The sequence below is a fragment of the Hemicordylus capensis genome, chromosome 2, assembly GCF_027244095.1.
Source record: "Hemicordylus capensis ecotype Gifberg chromosome 2, rHemCap1.1.pri, whole genome shotgun sequence".
Taxonomy (NCBI): domain Eukaryota; kingdom Metazoa; phylum Chordata; class Lepidosauria; order Squamata; family Cordylidae; genus Hemicordylus; species Hemicordylus capensis.
In genome coordinates this window covers 73,995,147-74,022,796 of record NC_069658.1, presented here as the reverse complement: position 1 = coordinate 74,022,796, position 27,650 = coordinate 73,995,147, and the positions used below count along the sequence as shown (strand labels likewise).

Genomic DNA, 27,650 nt, shown 5'->3' with positions numbered 1-27,650 from the left:
CTCCCTCTAACCACTGAATTCCATTAGCTCTGTCCACCTGCTTGTTAACTACCCCGAGTCCCAACATTCTGATCCATTGAGTTATATTGGAAGAGCTTTTTTCCTTCAGTTGTTTGTGAAACTAGCATATGAAGCTTACCCTGTGCATGCCAGTACCTCCCTTCCACCTCCAGATGCTCCAGTTATAACATTGCCAACTCTTTTGGAAATAGATGTAAGTTTTTCATTTCTTACAAATTATACTCTGGCTACCTCTCAAATATAGACAGTAACTAAGTTTCATAAAATGTGAACTGGCCCTCAGACGACTACTTCATCATCAGTAAAACTACCCCTCCTGTGATGCTAGACATCCTTCACCATATTCCTTATGCTGGAGGAACCCAGGGTTTACCACATTTCAATATGTTTCAAGTTTTATTTACATTTCACAAAGCACACCATCCCTTTAAAAGGAATTTTTACTGCAAGAATATTTTTTAAATAATTATAAAAAAATATATCACATTACAACATACATTAAAAAGCTCAGCTTTGTCCTAAATCTTTTCCTTTTAATTTGTTAGCAATGTCTGCTTTATTTCCCCTTGTTGCAACTGTCCAGATAAAAGCTAAAGTTCTCTTGTACCCTCATTCCAAATACCTGTAGAGCCTTAGAGCACCCACAGAAAACTTGTGACACTAAGCAAAGCAACTGTTTCTTAATCCATTTGCGTTAAACCAGTTCAATATATTTGTAACAGCTGTCCCAAAACACATTTATACATCAAATCTGAACTTGCACATTAATTTACTAGATTCACAGAGATATCTTTTACAATACACATTAATTCATGAAAGGCAGAAAATTTAATTTTTTTTAGCATGCTAGAGCATTGTAAACACACATCTTTCTAAACACTTCCATTAGATCAAGCCTGGGCACAGAAGCAAAATAAGACGCTTAATTATTAGAATTAGTTTTTACCAAGCCAGATGTTGGCTTTTTAGGAAAATGAAGTTCAGTGTTAAGTTGATGGACAACAGAGCTCTGCTGTACAACCACCTATTCCAGAAAAGGTTATGCAAGGATATAAATAGCTAAAATCACAAGTGGAGGCAATATACTAAGAAGAGAAACTAATGAATTCAGACAAGTATCTTTCAGTGGATCTTTAATTTTAGGAGGGGGAAAAATCAACAATGTGAAAGACCTGCAAGTCTCTTTATACTACGAAGGAAATTTGAAAAATGAGCTATTAAGGGCCATGATTGTTGTACATATGTACAAATCAATACAACATTGCTGACATTTTACTTAGAACAGATTCACTTGAAATAAAGCCCCTTAGATTTCAAAAGAATTCCTAGGGTGAATCTTAACAAGAATTCCTAGGGTGATAAGATTTGTGTCCAATGAGTCTACCATTAACTCCTTATGACATTTTTCTGAAACCCCCTACTTTTGATACTTAGCTCTTTAAACTCATTGAACTGTGGGAGCATTTTTAGCTAAGACCCTGTTGAGTAACCAAGTAGAGCAAATTCATCTGCAGAGTATCTCTCTTTTAGACACCTGATACAGCAACTCAGCTTTCTGGCATCACCTTTCTGCACGAAGGCATGAAATCATTCATACTTGCAAAGTAACATATCTAATGAAGGAAATTATGTCTAGAAATGCATTTTACAACATTCTTGATCATAACAATGCCTTTAAAAAGGAATCCTTTTTTACAGCAATTAAATGAAAAGAACTTTCAACAGATTTCTCAAAATTGAACATGGGTTTCTGAGCGTCAAAATAATATTCATTTCAAGCTACAGAAAGAAATTAAGGCACAACCCTAAGAGCAAGTACCTCTGAAAAGTAAGACTAAGAGCACGGCTTACTTTTGCACAGGTACCATTCAGTTCAAATGGAGAAATCGTCACTAGGATTGTATTCAACTTCTATCCACATAGTCATACAGATTTAGAAAATATTTTCTAATACTTTACATTTCAATATTTTAATAGCCTTGTATAGTTTTCCATATTTATTTTTGCCTCTGATCAGTTATTGTGCAAAGGACACAGGGGAACATGTGTGACTATTTACAAGGGAACATTCTATGTGGTGAGAAGAAAGCCATTACTGTAGATTCTAACCTTTCAGGTCTCACTCACTTATCTATCTTCTGAATGTGTGAACCTTCAAGCAGCCACATACATTAGCTTCTAAGAAACATTCTGAAGTAATGTGGTATAAACAATTTTAGTGAGCTGCAATAAAGCCACATGCAATGTATACTGTACAACTACAGCCCCAAACCCTTTGTAAAATCCAAATATTCCTTCTTCACGCTTTATAGTATTGATACAGTCTCTCATTCCTTCATACTGAGAATTGATGGGGAGCACTTCATATCCGAGGTCTGTATTGTCAATGATGGTGCGTGTCCCTTGAATATGAAGACGGTGTAAAACTGTCTCCAGTGGGTAGAGCATGACGTCAGCACAGAGGCTTGCAGCAAAGCTGGCAATAAGTTCTGGAAAGTAAGCATCCAACATGCTTTGCACAGAACTGGAGTTCTCTGCTGGAAGGTTGGGGGAATTCTCTTTCTTTAGAAAGAGCAGGACTAACTTCTGGATAATGCAACTGATGATATAATGAAGAACTCCATGTAGAACTGTTGGAAAGGTCAATGCCAGAAGAGGGAGCAGCCGTTTGCTATGGGGAACTCCCAAGCCCATTGCTCTTCCTATGCCCTCTTTCAGGCAATCCAAAATTCCAGGATTATCCCGAATGATTTCACTCTGCAAAAGGGGAAGAAAAAATCCCAGTATTTGCAACAAACAGAGAGATTACAGTCTTTACAAAAAGATTGAACTAGTATTTAGACCAATTCAGTTTAATCATCTATCCTTAAAATAGCAAACCATATGCAAACATAAAATTAAATTCAAATACATCTATCAAGTCAGTAGAAAGAACTCCAAGCGCAATTAGGAGGAAGAGTTTTCAAGTCAATCAAGCAGACTCAAGTTTATTCAATCAGCTTAGTTTTTGAACTTAGGTCTCCAGATGTTGACTTGGCTATTGTGGCTGGGGAAGATGCGAATTGTAGTCCAACATTAGGGGACCCAAGTTTGAGAACCCATGGCTTAGTGCCTTTTAAAAAACCCCACTGAATGCATTTCAGCCAGTTTTAATCACTGACGGTTATACAATATACAAACTTCAATTTGTAATCTTCCAGAGTGAAGAGATCTGGTCTTTCTTTTTTTCATTCAGGGTTTTAAAGTTTAAATTTGATTTTTTCTGAAATTTTAGAGAAGTTCATCTTTAGAAAAATAACTGGTTTTAAAGGAAATCCAAATTTAATGCCAACAATCACATAGGAATGAACTTATGAACTTATGGAATAATGCTGCTTTCTTTTGTGAGTTATAGGGAAAACATGTTTGCTTGAATGAGTAATAGTCCATGAACTTTTCTTGTCAGCTGGGGGCCAGGCAGGCATGGCAAGTTAGCTCAAATACCATCCACCGATTCATCTGGTTGACCTTTTGTTCATGTTTAATACCTACCAATTACTCTATTTACCTCCAGGGCATTTACCCATGTTTTCATGGAGCACTCTGATTTGCCCAGTAACTACTCTTTTGCATGTCTGGTGTGGGGGCAGCAGTGTAGTTCAGTTATATGTCAATGAAAAGGGGACAGACTGGTACAGAAAGGAATACTGGAAAGAAGCTGGACTTTCTAGTGTTGATCTCAGCCATCATTCATCTATAAAAACCTGTCATAGGTTATAAATGCAGGTAAAGATATACCCTATTTTGAACGAACCACATCTCTGGGTTAAAAAAAAAAAGGGTGAATGTAAATTAAAACCAAGGAATACATATAATCAAAAAACGCCATCAATTTCCAATTGATAAAGTCATTGGAATATTTTCTGATTCAGGTTACTGGAATTTTCCCCTGATCTATCTTTGCAAAATAGCAAATGGAAGTAGTGGGCAGAAGCAATTCTTCCTCAAGCTAATATTTTCTTTCCAGAAGGAAATAAGATTACTTCCACCTACTAGCATCCTTTGCCAGCAATAGCCTTGAAAATGAAAAGGATTTCCTGAAACCAATTTAGAACATTACTTTAACTCCTTCTACTGGACTATTTATTTCAAAACAACTCTTTGTGAATACATACTGAAGATTAGTTGGACTGAAGTTCATATATTAACATGATGAAGATGGGAGCAATTGGACTAAGTTGATTGGATTAACTTGGGATGGTTTATTTGACTTAAACTCTTGCTTCTGTTTATACCTGACACTACTATGGTCTAATTTAATTATGCTTACATGTAGATAATTCTGACATTAAAAATAGCTGATGAGGCTGAATTTGTTTAAACAAACAGATTAACCTTTTTGCAATTATTTTGTCTGTAGACTGTATTTTTCAAGTTTGGGCAATTTCTTTTGGGGGAGGCAGTATTACCACCACTACCAGTTTGCTCTAAAAGTAAAGTGTGTCATCAAGTCAGTGTCGACTCCTGGCAACCACAGAGCCCTGTGGTTGTCTTTGGTAGAAGGGATTTACCATTCCTCTTCCTGCGCAGTATGAGATGATGCCTTTCAGCATCTTCCTATATTGCTGCTGCCCGATAAAGGTACCAGCAGGGATTCAAACTGGCAACCTCATCCTTGCTAGGTAAGTCATAAGAATATAAGAATAGCCCTGCTGGATCAGGCCCAAGGCCCATCTAGTTCAGCATCTTGTTTCACAAAGTGGACCACCAGATGCCGCTGGAAGCCTACAGGGGCAGGAGTTGAGGACATGCCCTTTCTTCTGCTGTTACTCCCCTGCAACTGGTACTCAGAGGCATCCTGCCTTTGAGGCTGGAGGTGGCCTATAGCCCTCTAACTAGTAGCTGATGATACACCTCTCCTCCAAGTCATTTCCCGCTGTGCGATTAGGTGGCTTTACCAGTTCTCATAAGATTTAAAAAAACAAAACACTATTTTAACAGTTAACCCCTGCTAACTAGGCAAAGAGGCACCTTTTAATGTGGTGATTCTCTTTATTTAGCAGGGGGAGAGTAACTGGCCCTATCCACCCCCAGCACAGTACCTCTAGTGACTGTTGCTGGTGTCTATCTTGTTTTGTTTTTTTTAGATTGTGAGCCCTTTGGGGACAGGGATCCATCTTAAAGAAAAATAAGTTCACAATTAACATCATGGGAGGTCCAACTCTCTCCAGCCAAGCTGTTCAGAGTCCAGAACACGACCACCCCACCACACCACTGTGCTGAAATGGGTTGGATGGAGAATCCAGCCACCTAGGATTAAGAATGTGAAAGGAGAGATTGGCCCAGAGGCCTCTGGAACAACCTTCATTTCTTGAGGCGGCGTGGGGGAATCTGCCAGATAATAAGCACCATCTTCCCTGGCACAGGGAGGAGTAGAAGTGTCTGGATGTGACTTGAAGGACATTAGGTGGTCATCTCTGAACTACATTATGCTGTATAAAGAGGTCCAGATTTGCCAGTATTAATTTAAAAAAAACCGTGGTCACAATCCAAAGAACTACGCAATTAGCACTGTATATCTCAAGAGGTGCTGGGCTTGTATTTCTCAAACAGCACTCCACTGTACTAAGGGGAGTTTCACAAGTAGTTTTCTATGTAACATAGGACCTGTTAGAAAACAAGCTCTCTTGAGTGTGTGGAGCAAGATGCAGTTCTCTGGATTCTCTCCTATGTTTCTGATCACAAGCATATACTACAACTGTTTTGTACTGCTGAGTAAAAGGCATATTTGATTCCCATTTTGCTTTTACTCTGTATTTAATGGAAATCCAATTACAAATGAATAGGCTGAAATATACACATTTGAAATGCACATTTAAAAGTCCTCTGGGTAACCTAACTAGCCTGTAAGGGGGAATTTTTTATGCAAGAGAAAACTTCATTGAACACTTTGAACACAAGTACTTGTATACCCAGGACAAGGGGTAATTTCCTCTACATATATCCAGGACCAAGAATATTTTCTCTAAAAAAAAGACTGAACGTACATTTGGATAAAGACAGTTACATATTGCTCTTTTTTAGTCTGTAGCTAAAGTAAAGCTGTGACATCGAGTCAGCGTCGACTCCAGGCGACCAGAGCCACGGGGTTTTCTTTGGTAGAATACAGGAGGGGTTTACTATTGCCATCTCCTGTGCAGTGGGAGATGATGCCTTTCAGCATCTTCCTATATCGCTGCTGCCCGATATAGGAATTTCCCATAGCCTGGGAAACATACCAGTGGGGATTCAAACTGGCAACCTTTGGCTTGCTAGTCAAATCATTTCCCCGCTGCACCATTAGGTGGCTACTGTACTTTAAACAAAAAGAAAAAATATTTAAGAGTCAAGGGCGCCACCAAGTGTTTGCAAACCCAATTACTCTTATTAAAGGAATTTAGTCCAATATATTTAAGGAAATGTATGTGCAAGCCACTATTATTTTTAGATTCAAACAAGACCTTATAAAGAAATTAAGTGAAATCAACTCTCGAGAGACATGACACATGCAGTAATTTTTTTTTTTTGCTGTAAAATGTTACACAAAAATGAGTAGTAAAAATGGTCAATAAGACTCATAACTGTGTTCTTACGTTAACAGTTGGGAACAGTGCCACCTCTCCTTTTCCAGGAAAAATGCACATAAACACAGAATACAAAAAGCTCACACAAGACAATGGTAGGGTATTTTCAGCTCCAATTCTCTATGTAATGACTAGTGGTGTGCACGGACCCGCCGTGGCGCGGTCCGGCACTGAGGGGGGCCTACCTTTAAGGGCGGTGGGGTAGTACTTACCCCTCCCGCCGCTCTTCCCCCTCCGGCGCTGCATTTAAGAACGAAGTTTTGGGGGCGGCAGCATTCCTCCCTGCCGCCCCTGCCCGTCGTTGCCCGGAATTCTGGTAAACACAAGCACACATGTGCTTGTCGCGGCGCGCGCACGCCTGTTGCCGCCGTGCCCCACATATGTCACACGCACGCTGCGTGTAACGTATGCGGCACGCACGCACAGCAGCAACAGGCGCATGCGCGCCACGATGAGCGCATGCGTGCTTGTGTTTACCAGAATTCCGGGCAAGGACAGGGGCAGGGGCGGCAGGGAGGAACACTGCCGCCCCCAAAACTTCGTTCTTAAATGCAGCGCTGGAGGGGGAAGAGCGGCGGGAGGGGTAAGTACTACCCCACCGCCCTTAAAGGTAGACCCCCCTCAGTGCCGGACCGGTCCGGTCCCGAACCAGTTTGGAGGCCTCCAACATGGCCTCCAAACCGGTTCGTGCACATCCCTAGTAATGACCAGGACTTCATGCAAACGAATTCAACACTTACCTGCACAGTTTCAATCAGACTTGCTGAATAAAAAGGCATTGCTATCACACAAGTCAACCTGGAAGAATGAGGACAGTTAATATTTTGGCAATGGCATTGGTTACCTGCTATATTTTCAAATGAAGATTGCAAACAATGCAGTTACTAATGAAGTTTTGATTTAAGCCAATTTAGCCCCATTTGGGCTATACAGTACTGATTTAGATTTAAATGCTTTGGATTAGGTGTGGAATTGTGCTTCTTGGGCCCTCAACTGCTAAAATCCTCTAAAATAGCAAAAATATTCATCCACATTAATTTACAAGTTCCACATTCTTATGGTAATACTTCTAAAAGTAGCATAAAGACAGGCTTGTCTCGGATCTCTCAGTATAATACACTGAATATGCATATTAAGCAGATTAAATTCTACATTTTTCCCAAAATGTAGCCTACATATGTTATTACAGTTCGGTTTATTCATTTGTGCAAGTTCTACAGAAATGAGCAATTGATTCCAAAGTCCCCAAAGCTGGACATCGATGTATAAGTGGCATATGAATGCAGTAGCTTACTCAAATGCAGTTCTCAAATAAGATGCAAATAGGAACATAGGAAGCTGCCATATACTGAGTCAGACCAGAGGTCCATCTAGCTCAGTATTGTCTACACAGACTGGCAGTGGCTTCTCCAAGGTTGCAGGCAAGAATCTCTCTCAGCCCTATCTTGGAGAAGCCAGGGAGGGAACTTGAAACCTTCTGCCCTTCCCAGAGCGGCTCCACCCCTGGTTGGGGGAATATCTTACAGTGCTCACATGTGGTCTCCCATTCAAATGCAACCAGGGCAGGTCCTGCTTAGCTAAGGGGACAAGTCATGCTTGCTACCACAAGACCAGCTCTCCTCTCCCTGGTCTATCATGAAACACATGATAGATTTCTATACATACAGATAAAATGACCTGAAACTGCCCCAAAAAGTAGCTGAATGATTTTATGCTACAGGTTGGGGGGGGAATGGGAGGGGAGAGTTCCTGCCACTGTTCTCTCTAAGGTGTGTGCGCACGCTCACAAGTTTTCTGATGTCTGTTTAGTTAATTTTAGATCCTGCTCAGGTTGAATTAGGAAGGCTCCATTGAAAGCATGTGCACACACAGTGCCTTGATACTGCTGCCCATAACAAAACTAATTCCACACAGAGATGAAAAAAACTGGAGGGACCACTAGTTCCTGCTATGTTTCCCATTAGGCAAACTATTTTGAACTGGTTCAGACAAACTATGGTTTGTTGCAGTAAGAAAGAACTCTGGCAAGTCCTGGTTTGATATTATGGTTTGTACAAACCACAGTTTCTAATATTCCAGTGTTAATGGGGAATTGTGCTTTGTCACAAACAAAAACCAGTCACTTCCAATCTTTTTCTCTCATGATCAAAGGGGGAGTATGCACGCTCAAGGCTTATTGTCACCACACAAAAAATCATGGTGGTTATGTTTAACTTTTTTGTTGCTAGAAACTTCCAGTTATTTAAAAAAAAATAATGACAAAACATCTTCAGGTAATTAAAAAGCATAGAAGTTCACTGGCTGTACCTACCCTTTCAGCAAGAGATGTCCTCCTATTTGTTTGAGATTCCATTTATATGAAAGTTCTCTGAAAAAAGTCAAAGCAATAAGTGCCTATTAACTTTCTCTAGCAGAAACTCCAGGTATATGCAATAGTTACTACTTTACACTTATACTACACATAACCTACAGTAGACTTGCAAGGACACAAGTGCAAACAAAGCTCTACATGACAAGGAGAGGTCATGCAGAGCTGTCATGTCAAACCCCAAATATTTCCGATGTCAGGAAATATATCACACATGGAATGCCACTGCATATTTTAAATATTGCCTGTCATGAAGATGAACCGTGAACAACCTGTCTGAGCAACTTTACAGGTAACAGTGATTTAGAACTTTGTTATATATTTTTTTATGCATTGCGATTTCATGTGTTTTTACTCAATGTTTTAATGCTGTGTTGTGAGCTACCCAGAGAACAATTTGTTATGGGGCAGCTAACAAATAACATAACAACAACAACAACAACTTGAAGAGCACCTCAACACCATAGGGGCCACAGAAATCATCATCAGCCAATTACAAAAAGCAACTTTACTGGGAACAGTCTATATTCTGCGACGATATCTACAATAATAACAGCAAGAACATTGATAATAAAAATTCAGCCATCCCAGGTCCTTGGGAAGGACTCGATGTCTGGATAAAACAAACCAGTCAATAACACCTGTCTGACTGTGTAAATAATAATAATAATAATAATAGTAGTAGTAGTAGTAGTAGTAGTAGTAGTAGTAGTAGACGACAAAGTTTACTGGCCGACATTCAGTGTGCTGGCCCAAATGTTGCATAGGGTGCGTGCAAATATAACTTTAGTGATTGCCCCGCTTCTCTCTGCAGTCCTCTGTGCCTCCCCAAAAATGTGTCCCTGAGGGCTTGGGAACACTCAGGGACATATTTTCATAAGTCTACAGAGGAAAGGGGAGAACTGTCGAAAATGGCAGCCCTCTGTTGTGTGATAGAAATTCCTACCTAGTTGTGCTGGATGTTTGCCACTATGTATTATAATGAAAAACCAAGTTCTCTTCCCACATGATATTGATCTCCAAGTTGTTTTGAATGCCAAGGTTTTATTGATTTTAGGTTGTAGCCTGCAGCCTTAAGTAAAGTAATAGATTCGTAGTTCCTCAGAACTCTTTGGGCAACACAAGAAAGACTGGGGTGCAAGGACAAGGAAGAAAATGGTTTGAACAAAATTCTGTAGTGGGTAATTCATTACTCTCCAATGCAAAGGAAATTTTGTCTCATTAAACATTTCACAACTTCCTACTTAGGATTCATTTAGGCCTACTGACCAATCTCCTCTTTTAAAAACTGTGTTTATATGGCTATCAGAATAACTGGGACACACAAAAAGCATTTTCTTATATTGCTTTCTCTCAGTTTTTCAATAAATGATCTTTCACTGAATCTTTTTACCAATTTAGAATTATTGAAAGTAGGCTTATATTTCAAATGCCTCTTTTATTACTTGAGATCATGTGCACTGAAGTATAGGATCCTCTCTTACAAAGCTAAAATTAAATTTTCAAACGCTTTACATTCTTTGAAATAATAGTCTCCTGTATAAACTTCAACAGTCCATTCAGTAGTAAAGTGGATAAGATGGCTGACATATCTCTAAATATACAAGCCAAAGAAAATAACACCCCCTGATTTTAAAAACATTATTTGCCAACACACTGAGCATCTTGTAATTTCTTTTCAAGAACCCCGAAGAACATGTACAGTAATTTGCTCTGACCTACCTAACAACTAAAACTGCTCATCTTAATTGGATAAGTCACTCACTAGTCAGTAGAGGATCTGCTAAAGCAATGGTATAAGCTATTTAGGGTCAGTTTTTATCTGGAACATGGGAACATTCCAGTAGTTAATCTGTACCTTCAGCAGTACAGAATCACAGGCATGGAGGTGTATTTACCGTCAACAGATATCACAAGAAAGCATGCCTTAAAGAACAGGTCTAATCCTCAATTTGAAGATTCATTTACTATCTTTACAATTACATCTCATAATAAATATACATACATTTCTCAGACACGCATAGACTAGTTAACAAAATGTCTTAGAAATTGGCTCTCTGCTACACTACATTATGCCAACTCAGTTCAGACTCTCAGTTGTTTCTCTCATCTGTATCAATATGCTCATCATTTTTCATCCTCTGTAACTGTACAGGGAATCTTAATATTATTCCAGTGATATTCCTAAGTAAGATAGGGATGTGCATGAATCACGATTTGACACGTGATTTGGAACACATCCCCGGCCCATATAGCACAATGCCGGTGCACACATGGCTTCTGCGCATGTGCGGAAGCCATCTGCATGCCAGTATCACTCAAGGTTAGTTGGGGGAGAGTGCCACCAGCACATGAATATTGCTGGAAGGAGCAATTCAAGAAGTGGCAGCAAGCGGTGGCGGAGCAGGCTCTCAGACACTCAGTTGTTTCATCTATATCAATATGCTCATCATTTTTCATCCTCTGTAACTGTACAGGGTACTCTGTACCTGCTCTCCTCTATTTTAAAGCGACCGGGGCTGTGTCCTGAATCATGTGTCAAATCATGATTCCTGCACATCCTTAAAGTAAGACACGACCAGCTATGGCTATATGGTGCCGATATTGTGGTTTGACATAAAACTTGTCAAAGCAAACTCTTAAACTAGCAGGCTAAATTAGAAAAAAGTCTTCAAACAGAATTGTGGTGTCACACATAGCACGGAGTAGCAAACTTAGCAATTTTTCTCCATATAGTTCTGTTAATGCCAGAATTGCAATAATCACTCAGTGAATGTTGGTCAGACCTAAAATACGACCAAGTAGATGATTTATTCCCCTTTACAACAAGGTCTGCTTGCACCTTTTGGACTTATTCAACATATTCCTTGCCTGGCATTATATACCTTATTCACTTCTGCCTTTTGCTTATGGCACACTATTATCTTGGTTTCCTCCTAGACAATGAATACCATTAGATTGCTATCTATCTATAAACACACACTGTTGGTGTGTGCACATGCCTGCGCTCACAAGTTTTCTGATATCCACTCAGTTAATTTTAGATCCTGCTCAGGTTGAATTAGGAAGGCCCCACTCTGAGTGCATGTGCAGTGCCTAGATACTGCCATCCAGAACAAAACTCATTCCTCACAGAGATGAAAAAAAATTAGAGGGACCACACTCACACACACACGGTAACTGCAGATATTGCCTAGTCCTATAATTATTCTGTAATTTCAATTAAACTGACATACCAAGATGCCACATTCTTGTTGAAAGAAGGTTGTATTTCAGTTTAAGGACAAGTTACTGGCTGACTTGACAATCCAAGCTAGGAAAGTGCTGTTGCAGCCAACATGCAGCATGCCTTTGGGATGAGGGATGGTTTTCTTTGATCTCCCCCTCCCTCTGCATCCCTCTGCATGTTGTACACCCCTCAGAGGGCTGCAGAGAGAAAGGCAGATTGACAAAAATCATCCCAAAGGTGTGCTGCATATTGGCTGCCCCAGTGTTTCCTTAGTCTGCACATCAGGCACTGTTTGCAAGGACTGCTCTCTTAAGAGAATATTCTCATCCAGAAATTCAAGAATGCAGCAGCACTCACCAAAATCCTCTTTCCACCATCAAAAAGATGAGCATCTGGAGGAGAAAATTGGGTATTTGGGTAGTGTTCATGCCCCTCCATGAGAGTTGGAAAGGAATGGGGTATTACAAGGGTGGCAGTAGGCAAGCAGCCTGCTGCAGATGTCTTCGGGGTAGGGCTGCTGGGTTGGTTTCCTTGGCAGTAGCAGCCCCTTGTGGTTAGAAGTGGGGGCAATTTATGCACAACAGGCAGTTTATTTAAATGGCTCACCTCTCATTGGACTAGGTGTGTTTCTAGGTATCTAGGAATAGACAGGGCTTGACAATTCCCAGGTACGGGGAGCAATGGCCCCTAGAAATTTAACCACAGTACTGCTACTGGGATCTTCAGATATATTATTATTTAATGAAATATTTATTCATTCTAAACAGCTGTGTTTCTGTTCCAAGTATGTTACTTGTAAAGGGAATAAAAAGAAGCCCATTTACCCTACCCCTTCACAATGTATCATGTGTTCTCTGTAAGGCTTATATCCAAAGAAAATTTGACAAGGCCTGGAGAGAGAACACAGTGGGAAGCACAGTCTAGACAATCTCATACGATATTTTCAGACAGTCTGTAAAATTCACTAACGTGCTGCTAGAATAGGTAATGTTTATGCTCTTTTTTGCCATTAGATACTTGCAAGAATAAAAATTTGTTCTAATAAGAACTAATTTGCCTGCTTTCATTTCACTATTCCTACAACTGGACTAAATCTGGTCCAAATCAGGCAGTTCACAAGTTAGCCCACTTGCACCTCAAACTTTCATGCGTCCACCATCTTGGATCAGGGTGAATGATATCATTACAAACTATGCTATTGAGGCATCTCTATATGTCCCTACAGCTGTATCAAATTTGGTTCAAATTGGTTAGGCAGTTCACAAGTTAAGTCACTTGTGCCTCAAACATTCATGTATCTACCATCTTGGACTGGGGTAGATGACATCATAACAAACTACACCATTGAGGAGTCCCTACAATTGTACCTAATTTGGTTCATATTGGTCCAGGCATTGCAAAGTTGACAGCAGGGGGACAAATACACAGACAGACGGACAGAATGCGGGGTGATCTCATAAGCCTACTGGAAAGTTGGCTAAAAAGTGACACAATTGCACCTTTAACACCATAAGAATTATAACAGAAGGTTGGTAGTGGACAAAACCACTAACTACTTACTAAAAGGAGTTATATAAAAAAAGAAGAAGCATAGATAACTGAAACTTACACAGTTAACATCCATTTAGCTGGTAGGTATATTGAGCCTTGTATAAAAAAGGTTATCACATTTTCACACTCTCCAGTGATGTCATTTGAGAAATCATACACTTATCACAGAGCATACTCAAATGCAAAACAAACATAAGATGTCAGAATGCTAGTGACTGTGATGCAGAAAGAATACTTAACATATACAAGAGAATGTCCACAAAGAGGGCTTTTTTTTTAACATTGCATGCAACTTTTATGATTCTACCCAAGAGATACTAATATGCTTATATTTAACATTTAAAAGGAGAAAAAGAGCGACAATACCTTGGCAAGGGTGTGAATTCACTAATGATGCCTTCTGATCCAAGGGTTATGCCCTGAACAATGAAAGTGCTTCCCATTCCTTTCCAAAGAGCTCTGGGGCCCTGTAATGTAAGAAACTCAGTTACATCTAACTAGCTTCAGTTATTATATTTAGGACTCTTTAAAAAGAAAAAAAGTTCACCTCCAGCAGATAGTTTCAAAGGTTTTGAAAAAGTAATCCTCCTTCCTCCATATCGTTAGTGACAATCTGTCTAGCTTTTGACTAGAAAGAGTGAGATTCAAAATATTACACAGGCTGAATAAAATCCACTTAGGTAACATCTCCCAGGTTTCCTAGTCTGAGGCTATTTTCTTCAGTTCTTAAATAATCAATCTTCAAGCTGACTAGGGGTGCTATCCAGAGTTGAACAAACAGAAGTTTGGTTGTACAATGGGACTTTGCTATCCCTCTCCATAGCAACCCACGTTGCCTGCAAAGCCTCTCCGCAGGGTCGCAGAACCCTCTGGGTGGGGCTGGGAGATGGCACAGGGAATTGCTGGGGGGGGGGGGATAGGAGAGAGGTTGCTTCTTTAAGTGGAGCCATGTTTCTGCTTGTGCAACTCTGAAGTCAACCAGATGCATGTACCTTGTTGTGGTTGTTGTCACGGTCACATCAAATCCTGTCTGACACCTATTGCAACATTCAGTTTCCAATATAGTCAATAAAAAGATACATGCTGGCTTATTTGACCCTGACTGGCATACTTGCTAATCAGCAATCTAAAGGACACATTCTGAAAACTGCTTTATTAGACATTTCCATATCTTTTTACAAAGTATATGCTTGAGGGTTATGAGTTCTATGTATAGTTCTATGATCTGCAATGCTTTTATATTAGTAAAGTATATGAAATAGTTCAATTTGTCAAAGCAGTGCATAACTAGTATTTTATTCTTTCTAAAAACACGCATACATTTTATGTAAGCAAAATAAATATTGATAACAAATACTAACCTGGGCCTTATTGATGCTATACATAAGATTGATGATTGTAAATGGAGTGAGATGATAGTTCCTGGCATGATAATTAACCTGTAAATAATACAGTCATTTATAAAAACCGATAGCTGCACATCCATCAATCACAGTTTACACCACAGTTGGCCAAGACTAGCTTGACCATTACTCTGAAGACATACTGGATGATCCAGACGCACTTAATGCTGACGTACTAGCCAAATGCCACATTTAACTACAACTTGAAGCAAGTGTCTGGTCAATCCAACCCAGTATTTTCAGCAAGCAAGATTCAGACTAAGTCCCACTGAAACTAATGGAACTAAACTTAATCACCACTAATGGTGCTTAGTCACGACTAACTAGTCTTGATGCTGCTCAGTGTTATTAAAGTTCAGTACTACATGAGGTAGACAGACAAATTTGAGACAATAATTCAAACCTTTTACCTGGCACTGTCGACGCAGAACAATGCAAGGATGAGCCAGCACATTTTCTGTAAACAAACTTTTGAAAAACAATTATTTAAATAGTAAAATTTTCTAATCAACTCTAGACCTATCTGTTATAACTAACTTATACATTATTGAGAACTAAAAATATAAGCTTTACAGAACGACTGAAACTACTCAATGTGTTCTCTGTAAATTGTACCATCAATAACATTTCACTTGCCTACCCTATAGTAACCAAATCAACTTACGATAGATGTACAAAATCCCACGTAACAGAAACAAAATGATAATTGCTTCAACAAAAGCATAAATCCTCATTTAAAATAATAGCCAGAGACATTAAAAAATTATAACAAAATGGAATAAATTGGTGGTGGTGGTGAGCAAATACTAAGGGCAACAGCATACCCAACAGGAGCAAAAGGAGAAATGAAATAGAAGAATAGGGCAATACAACTCTACATAACATTGTCAAAAACTTTTTGAAATAAAAATGCCTTTATAGTTGGTGGGAAGGAACCAGAAAGGGCCCAATGGGCTTCTCTTGGCAAAAAAATTCTATAGTGTGGGAGCAACACTGAAGAAAACTTTACTCATGATCCTTATCAATTTTATTTGAGAGAAAAAACACAGGAAAGACCACTCCTCCGGATTACAGAGAGTGGAAGAACATATGGGATAAGATGTTGCATGCTATGTTTGTTCAGGGCTGTCAAAGTAATCATCAACAAATGGAATTAGGCCTGGAAACAAGTAGGCAGCCAACACAGCTGAGCCAGTATTTTCTTTCATGACTTACTCTCTTTGTTATAGAATTCTTAACTGGTTGCAGCTTTCACTAAGTTTTCAAGCGTATCCTCACATAATGCATTGCAATAATCTAAACAGGAAGCGACCAAGGCTTGGATGATGACAGTCAAATCATTATCCAAGAGCAAGGGCCATTAATTCATTAAGCAAAGCTCATAAAGACATTCCTCTCCACTGCTGCTATCTCAGGATCATGCAGCATAAGGCCAAGAAGTGCTCCCATACTACACAGCTGCTCTTTCAAGGAGAGCGTGCAACTCCACCCGACACAGGAGAAGCCACTCCGACATCATTGCTAGGGTGGCCTACCTAAATCAGGCATTCAAAGTGGAAGAAAAATATTTCACACTATCTCCCCAAAGTGGTCCCATATGGGGACCATGTCTGGCTAGTCACATGACAGCCATGAGATAAGATGACAGGAGCTAACCAGACATAACAGTGGCAAAACTCAGCTGTAAAGGTTTCTCTCTCAATTTGTCAACAACCTCCATATAATGAGAGGTACCCCAGAGGCATCTGTGATAGAGTCCTATGGTTTCAAATAAATGAACTAGAACTTTCTATTAGCTGTGCTTCAAAGACACTATGCTGCTTATGTTTGCATACGCATATTGTTCACAATTCTAAATCTAATTAGGATTGCATATGTCTACTAGTAGTACAACACTGCTAACCTACTTTCACAAAGGAGGACTTCTAAACTCCAGCACTCTGCTTAAGCTTTACATAGCAACATTTACACTCTAGCACTCTGCTTGTATAGCAACATTTAAAGATTATTATTAAATATGCCTATATAACACACATGGCAACATGGATTTTGGAAGTAGTATTACAACTTGCAAAAACAACTTTATCAATGAATGATTTCTATATGGAATAGAGATCTTACCTTGCCAGGCCAATGCCAAAACCAGCAAATCTATTCAATTGTTCTGCAAGACAGACAGACAAACGTTAATGTTTTCCTTAAAACCAAACAGCAAAAAGAGCAGCATGTACTAATACAACTGATTTTGCTAACTGCTTACTTTAATAAGATATACTTATCTTATTAAATATTAATAGCACATTATAATTATAAATAATTAATAATGTGCACAATATTAGTGCAAGTTGTCTTCCCTAGAATTTGCATTAATTTGGTAAATAGCATGCACAAGCACAAGACTTCCAAATATGTAATTGTCTTAACCTGATACTTGATATTTAATCCAAGTTTGTGATAAAAGGCAAACATTTTCCTAATAACATAACTGAGCAATGAAACTTATTGAGTGGCCCTAGGTCGGTCACTTTCTAACCCACTCCCATTTATCCTCCTACCTGGAGGAAGAATGGGATACAAATGTGAATGTGATTAATATCAGCACCATAGGAAAACCTCAAAGGAGAGATATCACCATGATGCCTTGCTTCCAGAAGCACTTGGCTAGCTGCTCAAAACAGAACACTGAAGTAGAATGATCTTGATCTAATACAAAAACTAAGACATTTTTGGTAGTTTTAAAGATTGTTGTAATCCAATGCATTCTTTTTGTTAGCCACTTAAATTATTATTTTATAGAACAGTGCATTACAAATACAGTAAATAATAATCTACTCAGGCAGTAACATATGAACTTATGAAGTTTGGTAGTTTTCTTTCATGAGCTAGCAATCAAAACTGATGAGGACCTATACAGTGGGCCTATTCACACAACTGCATAGGTGGGTGGGGGTTGGAGACTGGGCCAACTAACCTTCTCCCCAGATGAGTGACTGAATGTTGCTGGGAGCACGGACTGCGATCCTAGTCTCCGGATATCCCACAATGCATTGCACGATGTGTGTGGTCCATTGGGAGACTTCCCCAGGTGACAGGCACTCTAGGCACCCATCTCTGTGCCTGCTCAGGCTGAATGCAGCCCGAGCGAACACACGACCCTGGAGCTGGGGTTAAGGGCATGCTTGTGCCTTTAACCCTGGCTAAAAGCCAGGTTAAAACACTGGACTAGGTGGTGCTGCCCCACCGGGCTTGGGTCTGATCCCGGCGGTTCTCACAGGCAGCCTAATGCAGGCTGTGCTTCCCAGAGAGAAACAGTCTCATTGAATTGTTTTAGAGTTCAGTATGATAATAAAGAGTGAAAGCAGCTAAAAATGGTAGTCCTGCTTTCTCAAAGATATTACACTAGATTGCTAAAGTTTTCTTGTTTTCTGAAGTAACCTCATCCTTACAGTGTAGAAGTACCCAACTACCAATAAAATGTGTATGTCATTTCAGATTCAAGATGCTTCTAGAGAGATTTCCCCACAAAAGCTGGTACAAGGCAACAATGAGGCAACAAAGAGGAGCTAAGAACACTTATTCAGGAAGTGATATTGACTATACTAATAACCTCACACTTAATATGAATTGGACGGTAGAGGGATAGAGGATATGGAATTTATAAAAGTCCACATTTATCTTGAGTGTGCCTGAGTTTCCAACATGTTAGGGAGTACCTCATTTGTACTCTTCAGCAGCCTGAACACAGCCCATTACTCAATCCAAACACCCAACATCCCATGAGAGATGTGCATGGGCAGGAGTCCGAAAAAAAGTGTCCAGCATAAGAGAACTTCAACATGCCAATATAGTTGCAACATGTCAACAAAAGTGACAACATCCTGGGTAAGAGAGCGTGTTGTGTTGTCCTGACTGAAATGCTATTTGTATATTGCTGTTATTGTCGTGAGTGGATATGAAGTTCAGCTATGAAGCTGAACTTCATCGTGGAAGAGGGGTACAAGTTTCACATCCAACCAAATTGGGGCCTTTACATTTGCAATATTGTACAGGTAGGAAGGACGGATAGGAAATCGGCGGCAAACCTAGCAGGGGAAGCCCGGATAGTGCGTGATCAAGGCCACACGGGGGGTGCTGGGACGTCTGCGACCCGCTGACAGCTCTCCAACTCCAGGCACTTTCTGCTAGCTGCCTTCTGCCATTGACCCGGCCTGCCTAACCTCTGCTGGGCGCTCCCTCCTTCCTTTACGTACCGGAGCTGGCGCCGCCAGCGGGATAGGGGTCCTCACTGAGCCCGGCTACTCCCAGCGGAGTCCCGGCGACGAATTGTGGGGTCTTCTCTCCCCAGTGCAGGTTGCGGCTGCCAGGGATGTCAGGCGGGGTGCTGACCCAATGGCCTAGGTCTGCCTTGGCCGTGAAGCCCCCCAGCTCCTCTCGGCCGCCCCGGTAGCCCAGGCCGTCGAAGCCCTCAGGGCGTCGCGGATGCATCGGGCAGAGCGAGGAAAACAGACCCAGGAACCACCAACGAATGACTATGAAGACCCACCTCCACCGCGCCGCTCTCAGCCTTCACTTCCCAGTGCAAACCGGAAACAAACCCCTTCATCCTGAAGCCCAGCAGTCGCCACCACGAGTCATGTGACACGGGCTCGACGTCTCCAAGCGGGAGGTTCGCTAGAAACAGCGAAAGGGGCGCAACTTGTCTGTCAGGCTGTGATCTTAAAGAGGAAAGCTAAGTGGTTGGAGTTTGCGGGTCGTGTCTTCTCCGCTTTCCACATCTCACATGCCTGCGCTTAGATTAGGGATATGGCCCTGCTATATCTAGTTAATTTTGGACCCTGGACCACATGAGCGTAGGCCCCCCCCCCATATGCATCTTCACCATATATTATGCATATTTCAGTGATTTCACAAGCCCACAGGTCTAGGTCTGAGTGCATTTTTGGGGCCAGAGTGCATTTGCCAGTAAATGAATGAATGAATGAATGAATGAATAAAATAAAATAAACTATGCAAGACCCAATGAACAGTTTTTTTTTTGACAAACTAACCAACAGTTTTCCACAGCCCAAACACAAAAACCAACTTGGACATATAATGCATTCATAAGGAAAATAAACCACAATACGTGCCCCTTGCTTCACAGATCTCATGCAGACCTTTTGGATCACAAACCAACCTGAACACAGAGCATTTGTAAAATAAAATAAAAACAAAAACTTGTTTGTTTATTCAGATGTAATCATGTAGCAGTTAGTTCCACTTTCACTACGTATGAAGTACCCTACAGAGATAATTATCCATAGAGATAATTTTCTTGCAGCTTTACTGTAGTAGGAAATAATCATTAAAAAATCATTAAAAATTACAAGATTGCCGATTTCCTTGAAATAAAAATACACACAGTCCTGCTATCTTGGGCTACCTGTGCGCCCAATTTCAGAACTATTCTAGCAATTCTGAAAATGTAAAGGGTGGGGCAAATGGGGGCACTTTTTAATGAAGGCAAAGGGCAGAATCCTTCCCATAGGGGAGGAATAATGGTTAGGGGCTTGGTGTTTACCAACTTTTATGAAGGCAATTAATAGATTCCTCCACATGCGGGTGGAATGATGGTCCGAGGGGGCTTCAGTTCCAGGTTTTTGTAATTTTCTGCAATGAAACAAGCCACTTATAGAACTTTTTTTGTTTTTTAAATTCAAAAAATCTTTAAAAATCAACAGATTGACCAAAATCAATACCCAGGGTCTTGATAACTTGTCCTACATCTGTGCCAAATTTCATAATTGTATGCCAAGTCATTCTGGAAATATAAGAGGAGCCCTCTTTTTCCTTGAGGAACATCATGGGGCCCTCTAGGAAAATGGATACATAGACCTGGGCCCCCAGCTCTGTGCCTAATGGTGCCCCTGAATACAGTAGAATTATATGCAGGAGCATGTTGATTTTATGCAGGTAGCATCTGGCAAGAAATCTTAAAGAATGCCCCTGTGGACAAAGTCACGAGGGGGGCTCCATATTTGTAATGAAATCACATGTTCAAATAGGTCACACTGCACAGATGAATGTTAAAATAGGTCACACTGCACACACTAACTGATTTTCAAAATCCATGACATCTCTCCACACAGATCATGAGGATTCATGCAGATCTGACTTTTACCTTTTCCTCATTGATGCATTTCCTTTATGCTGCACAAATGTATACATATGTATAAAAAAACCTGCCAGTTTAAAACCAGAGTTAAGGATATCTCAATCTAGCTCAAGCTCCAGAAAGCCAGGAAAGCCTTAACACAGTGATTCTCAAACTTGGGTCCTCAGGTGTTATTGGACTTCCATAATCCCCAACCAAAGGCCACTGAGGCTGGGGATTATGGGAGTTGAAGTCCAATAACACCTGAGGACCCAAGTTTGAGAATCCCTGCCTTAACAGATGTGCCACATGATCAATAATGATGTCATGCAGTCACAAATTGTGCTCACTTCCAGCTTGCCCTCCATGCACCTACACTTTTCCTTCATCTTTGAGACCCATATCCAGATGGGCCTGGCACTAGCAAAGATGCCCCGTGTTGTCTTGATATTGTACTGTCTTATGAAGCATCCGAGCCTTACTACAGAGATTTTCAAACTTGGGTTGCCAGATATTGGACTACAACTCCCATCTTCCCCAGCCACCTTCAGAGGTACTGGCAAAATGTATCGGCATTCGTTATCAAAACAGTCACACTCGGCATAACTTCACCAGCACTTGGTAGCCATAGGCTTTAATGGGGCAGGAAAACCTTAATAACTTGTGAACCAGTTGCTGCTCCAGTTTAAACTTCATAAACCCATAAAGGATTGCCTTCCTAGACAAGCCTGAACAGATTATATCTGTCATGTTCATAAAAAATTTGAAAGAAATATATTATATTCCTGAAGAAAAATTGGAAACAAAAAGAGCCAAAGTATCAAATTTTAGCACTCTTTAACTTGCTGCAGTTGTGGCAATTTTTGTCAGACCTCAATGAAATTATGCACATTTGTAGACCTCATTAGGTAGACCATGCACGCCAGGTTTCAAGTTTACTACCTCAACAGATATATTTATAAGTAATAGAATTTTGAGGCTTATAATGGTGGAACTTTTTTCTTCTTTGCTGCTCACCTTAACTAAAGCAGCACTCCTGTTCTCCTTTAATCAAAGTGACCAACTGTTAATCAGAAGGTTTTGTAGAATTTTTCACACTCCATATATTTCTACAAACCTTTCTGGTTAACAGTTGGTCGCTCTGATAGGTGTTTCACTTTTGCCCCATAAATGCAATGCATCAGTAAGGGAAAAGGTCAGATTGACACGGATCCCATATATTTTATGTGAAATCACGAGTCACATCTATGTCCACAGATTGTACTAGAGAAACCACATTTCTGGTGTTTCTTGGTGCCACCATGACACAAAATATGGATCCAAATATCAGAGTCTCATGAATCTTTTAGATTTTTACATAGCCCCTCCCTCCCCAACCCACTATCAAATCAGGGATTTCATCCATATCTAGAGACTGCGTTATACAAATCATGGATCTGGTACTTCTGGCATTGTCATGCTGCAAAAATATGGAACCAAGGCATGGATTTTATATATGGATCTTCTCAAATACAATATGAAGTTCTTCCTAAAACAACAAATTAGATATTACATTTGTGCCCACAGACTGTGCCCCACCCCAAAATTTGGTACTTCCCAGTGTCAGCATGATATAAAACCATGCATCTATGGATCTTCTGGATTTTTACATGGAGACCTCCCCAAACCATTAAATAATACACTTATTCTTTTCTACCAAATGACCAGTAAAAAGCATGGATCCACTCATTTCAGGTGCTGCCATGGTGCAAAAATATGGGTACAAGACCTTGCTCCTCATCCTCCAAGTATTTGTATACAATACATCACCTCAAATCTATTGTGAAATCATAGATCATACTCATGTCACTGACTGCACCTAATCACAGTTCACAGCCATCAGCACAGAGTACATTATGAAAGATATGGCTCCAGCTACTCATGGTACCACTATGGCATAGAAACATAAATTCTAGGCATTGAAATATTTGAACTTCATTATTTTTACATGCAGTCACTGCAGACTCCTATCTGATCACATCTCATGAACATATACACAAAAGGAACCATAAATATCATAAGCAAGCAGTTTTATAGCATTGCCACATTGAAGAAACCCTTTTTTGGATTGTGGATCCTTTTGGAGCACCATCATTTTTACAGGTTCCCTGATATTTACAGAGTCCAAGCACAGTCTACATCCTTTCCCTGCAAATTTCATTGCAAAAATCAAATATCACCATTTTGTGGTACCAGGATTTGTGGTATTATTTTTGTGCAAAATAATACCTTAGGCATGGATCTGCACAATTTTTTACATGGGGATAAATCAAGACCACTATGTAATAACTACTGACATCAGTGCAGCCAGGGCATGTAAGATTGTACAGTATTGCAAAGATCATGGATTCAATATATGCGGCATCATCATTGTGAAGAAATCTAATTGAGATGGAGATATTCATGGAATGTTTTGATTTCTGCAGAAAGACATTCCAAATCTATCATGTAAATATAGCTCACATCCATGCCTACATAATGTTGTAAAAATGTTGCATCTAGAACATTGTGTAATGTTCTGTAGGTGTGTGTGCACATGTGCACGTGTATGCATGCACAATGAAGACTAGTTACTGATTTCTTCTTTTGCTCATTTTAAATAATAGATAGCACTATTTCACTGTCTAAGATGAAAAAATAGAGTAAATCAGTAATTATACCTCTCTCTCCACTCCAAAGGAACAGAAACTGACATATGACAATGAAGATATTGAAAAGGCAGGAAACAATGGTGGATCAGGAGTGACTAAATGTAAAAACTGCAAGGTTCCATGCCTTGAATTGATGTTCTTGTACCATAGATACCTATGAACGATATCTGATTGTGGATCTGGAAGTAATGCATTAAAAATCCAGAGAATCCATGAAGATCCGTGCTTTGGATTCATGTTTTTGCAGCAGGATGGTGCTAGAAAGCACAATGTCTATAATTTTTTAATATCATGATGTGACTACCGTATGTACTGTATATGAATGAGATCTGTGATTTTGGGGAGGATCCTTGTAAAAATGTGTGTTTAAGAGGTTCTGTTTCAATTCAACTAGAATGGCCTCTAGTTCCCAGTGCTCCTTAGGTGAGGGGGACTTCCTAAAGCACAGGCTCCCAACCTTGCATCGCCAGCTGTTGTTGAACTACAACTCCTACCCATTGGGGCTGGGGGTGATGGGGCCTGTGGTCCAACAATTAAGGATTCAAGCTTGGGAATTCCTGGTCTAAAGAAAGTACTACATACATCAAGAGGTGGGGAGGAACTAGCAACGTTGTGATGAAGGAGGACCTCTACTAACTGAGCAAAGTAAAGTAAAGTAGTGCCGTGAGTCGCTGTTGATGTGGTTTTCTTTGGTAGAATACAGGAGGGGTTTACCATTGCCATCTCCCGTGCAGTATGAGATGATGCCTTTCAGCATCTTCCTACATCGCTGCTGCCTGATATAGGTGTCTGGGAAACATACCAGTGGAGATTTGAACTAGCAAACTCTTGCTCCCTAGGCAAGTTACTTCCCCGCTGTGCCATTAGGTGGCTTTAGAGCCACCTTTTAAAGTGGTGATTCTCTTATATTTAACAAGGGGAGATCAACTGGCCCTATCCAACCCCAGCACAGCATCCCTCCAGTGGCTGTTGCTGGCATCTGCTTGATGTTTCTTTCTAGATTGCGAGCCCTTTTGGAGACAGGGGACTATTTTGTCTATGTATTATTCATTTTTCTATGTATACCGCTTTGTGAACTTCGGTTGAAGAGCGGAATATAAACATTCATAGTAGTAGTAGAGGTCTGGCCACTGCCAAAACAGGCTAAAGGGTGCGAGGGCCTTTAAGGGCCCTAAAGGGTGCGAGGCGGGTGAAAAGACCTTGAAAGTGCCACACTCACTTGGTGGATGGTCCTCTCTCTCACTTTCGTTATCCATTATCCATTCAGGTCCCCCTTCCTTATTCTCTTGCCACGTTGCCTATCCCATCCCGCTGCTCACATAATATAAGAGGAGGTGGTCGTCGACCGGAGGCCGGCATAAAGCACGTTGTCTCCTCCGTCAGCCCGCAAGCGCCACCCCCCGCCCGCGCTCTCCGTGAAGTCCTGGCCTAGCTGCGTCCATAGCAACCGCCCCAGCAGCACTTTAACACCACCAAGGGCATTGCGCTGAGAGCAGCGCCGGGCCCCCCTCTTTACCTCCCTCCAACACGCACGCCGTCTAACAGGTAACTAACTGGCAGGAAGGACGTTGCTGGGCCTCTTGTTTCGAGCAGGGAAGAGCAGCGATAAGTCAAAGTTTGTAGCCGTCGAGTAGACGGAGGTTTTTAAGCTTGTTATGTCCAAACTCCCATTCTCTTGCTGCCTCGATAAACCGGGACGGCGTCCCTGCGACCGGTGACTTACAGTGGGGTTGATGATGGCTACAGTTTAAGCTGCACCACCTAATTGTAGGAACACTAGTGAGTACCTCTGCTTTAATGTAATAGGATCAGGGGACGAAATTTTTATGCCCCGCCCCCTCCCCAAAGGTATTGTGGAATGGAGGAAGGCTAATGCTCATGTTTTTATTTTATTTTATTTATTGGACATATTTTTATACTGCCCAAAGCTTGTGTTTCTGGGCATTTCAAAACCATTGATAAAGATTAGCTATTCCCAGGGGGTGTGTAAGTAGAAACAAATCTCTTTTAGGTACTCTGTCTTGGTCTTGCAAGCCTCCCCAATCTGCTTTTAGTGGATTTTTTTAAAAAAATGTCCAGGCAGGTAAGAAACAGGAAATTTAACTAGGTTGTATTTTTAATTAACTGTTTACTGCTTGAAACAAGCTGTTGAGGGAGGAGTCTTCAGAGATTTGGTGTGGCTAGTCATTATTCTCACCTAGTCCTATGGGATGTGTCAATTTGATGGCCTGCAATTTCTCACAAACAAGTGTTGGGGCTGTTTAAAATAAAAATAAAAATTGCTGCCCGCAGTGGGCCCTGGATTGTGGATTCTTCAGAGATAATGTGGTGCAGCTCCACATTGTTGATACCTTTCTGGTCATACCTGTATGTGGAATGCCATTTTGGTTTCTTGCAATGCATTTGAGCTATGCCCACCAGTTGTTTGAAACAGATTCTGAATGGTACCTGGACTAACAAAAGTGTATTAGAGCATGGTCCTCACTCTTAAAATATTACTCTTAAACATTTCTTACACATCACACCATTTGGAAACCATTTGAATTACAAAATTATCTGTTCTGGCTCTTAGGTTTGCTTTTCAGTGTATGGTTATAGGTGAACTCCGTTATGAAAACAAAACTGGGTAGTGGTGGTAGTTATTTCAGGATTAATTAACATAAGATGTGCTCTTGTGTTTGCAGCATCAAGACCTGGGCTTAACCCCTAAATGCTGCTGGGTCCTCCAGAGCCACCATTTCTTACTTTGCAAGCCCAACTCAGCCTTTACCATACTGCCTCCAAGAGACCCCCTTCTATAGAGGTAAGGTAAAGTATGCGGTCTAGTCGATTTTGACTCCTGATGCCCACAGAGCCCTATATTTTTTCTTTTTCTTTTTCTTTTCTTTTCTTCTTTCATTTAATTTTTAAAAAACATTTTGTATTTTACAATATCTTTCCCAGTCCCCCCACCTGCCCCCGAGCCCAACCATACAGGAGGAGTTTACCATTGCCTCCTCCCGCGCAGTATGAGATGATGCCTTTCAGCATCTTCTTATACCGCTGCTGCCTGATATAGTACCAGTGAGGATTTGACCCGGCAACCTTCTGCTTGTTAGTCAAGCATTTCCCTGCTGTGCCACTTAACGTGACTACTCTATAAAGGTAGACAACTAATTTTATCTAATGGCTAAATGGTTATTTTGGGAACAGAGAGGCAATGGCTTGCTTTTGCAATTGTACACTCAAGCACACCAGAAACCTTTGCTGCCAATAAAACACCCTCCTCTCAGACATATTCCCACCAAGTGCAAGAGGTACTAATATTCCAAATTGTAATAAGTTGAGAGGGTGAGGGTAAATCTATGTATGTATGTATTGCTGCTGTTTTCTTGTACATTGTATTATTTTGAATGTTAAATTATGGAAATGTAGGTTTAATAAATTGCTTGTAACAAAAATATCCCGTGTGTGCACACACATTCTCACAGACACAGATGTATGTATAGCTATACTATGAACTCATATCAGTTTTATACCAATTTAACTGTCATGGCTTTCCCTAAAGAACACTGGGGAATGAATATAGTTTGATGAAGAAGCTGAGACTCTTTAGGCTCTCTCACAGAACTACAGTTCCCAGAGTTCTATAGAAAGATGGAATGATTATTAAA

The 27,650-nt window shown here is 40.5% G+C and overlaps 2 protein-coding genes across 11 annotated transcripts in view; one reads left to right on the top strand and one right to left on the bottom strand.

The window, feature by feature from the left end:
- Positions 1 to 404: 404 nt before the first annotated feature.
- On the bottom strand, positions 405 to 25,455 carry SLC25A46 (solute carrier family 25 member 46). Of its 2 annotated transcripts, none has more exons than XM_053292128.1 (8): positions 25,217 to 25,455; positions 17,296 to 17,338; positions 15,585 to 15,642; positions 15,133 to 15,210; positions 14,138 to 14,238; positions 8,935 to 8,991; positions 7,364 to 7,421; positions 405 to 2,778 (listed from the first exon to the last, which is right to left on the bottom strand). In XM_053292128.1, the coding sequence occupies exons 1-8, from the start codon at positions 25,251 to 25,253 to the stop codon at positions 2,200 to 2,202; spliced, it is 1,011 nt and encodes a 336-aa protein (XP_053148103.1). In that variant the 5' UTR covers positions 25,254 to 25,455; the 3' UTR covers positions 405 to 2,199. The 2 variants fall into 2 exon arrangements, with proteins under 2 accessions (XP_053148103.1, XP_053148102.1); XM_053292127.1 differs by lacking the exon at positions 25,217 to 25,455 and adding an exon at positions 19,425 to 19,789.
- Positions 25,340 to 27,650, top strand: part of TMEM232 (transmembrane protein 232) — a 262,748-nt gene continuing 260,437 nt past the window's right edge. For 5 of the 9 annotated variants that reach the window (XM_053292123.1, XM_053292124.1, XM_053292114.1 and 2 more), the window contains exons 1-2: positions 25,341 to 25,542; positions 26,682 to 26,800. The gene's annotated coding sequence lies outside the window, so the exon portion shown is untranslated. The other 4 variants (XM_053292125.1, XM_053292115.1, XM_053292116.1 and 1 more) reach the window with 4 other exon arrangements.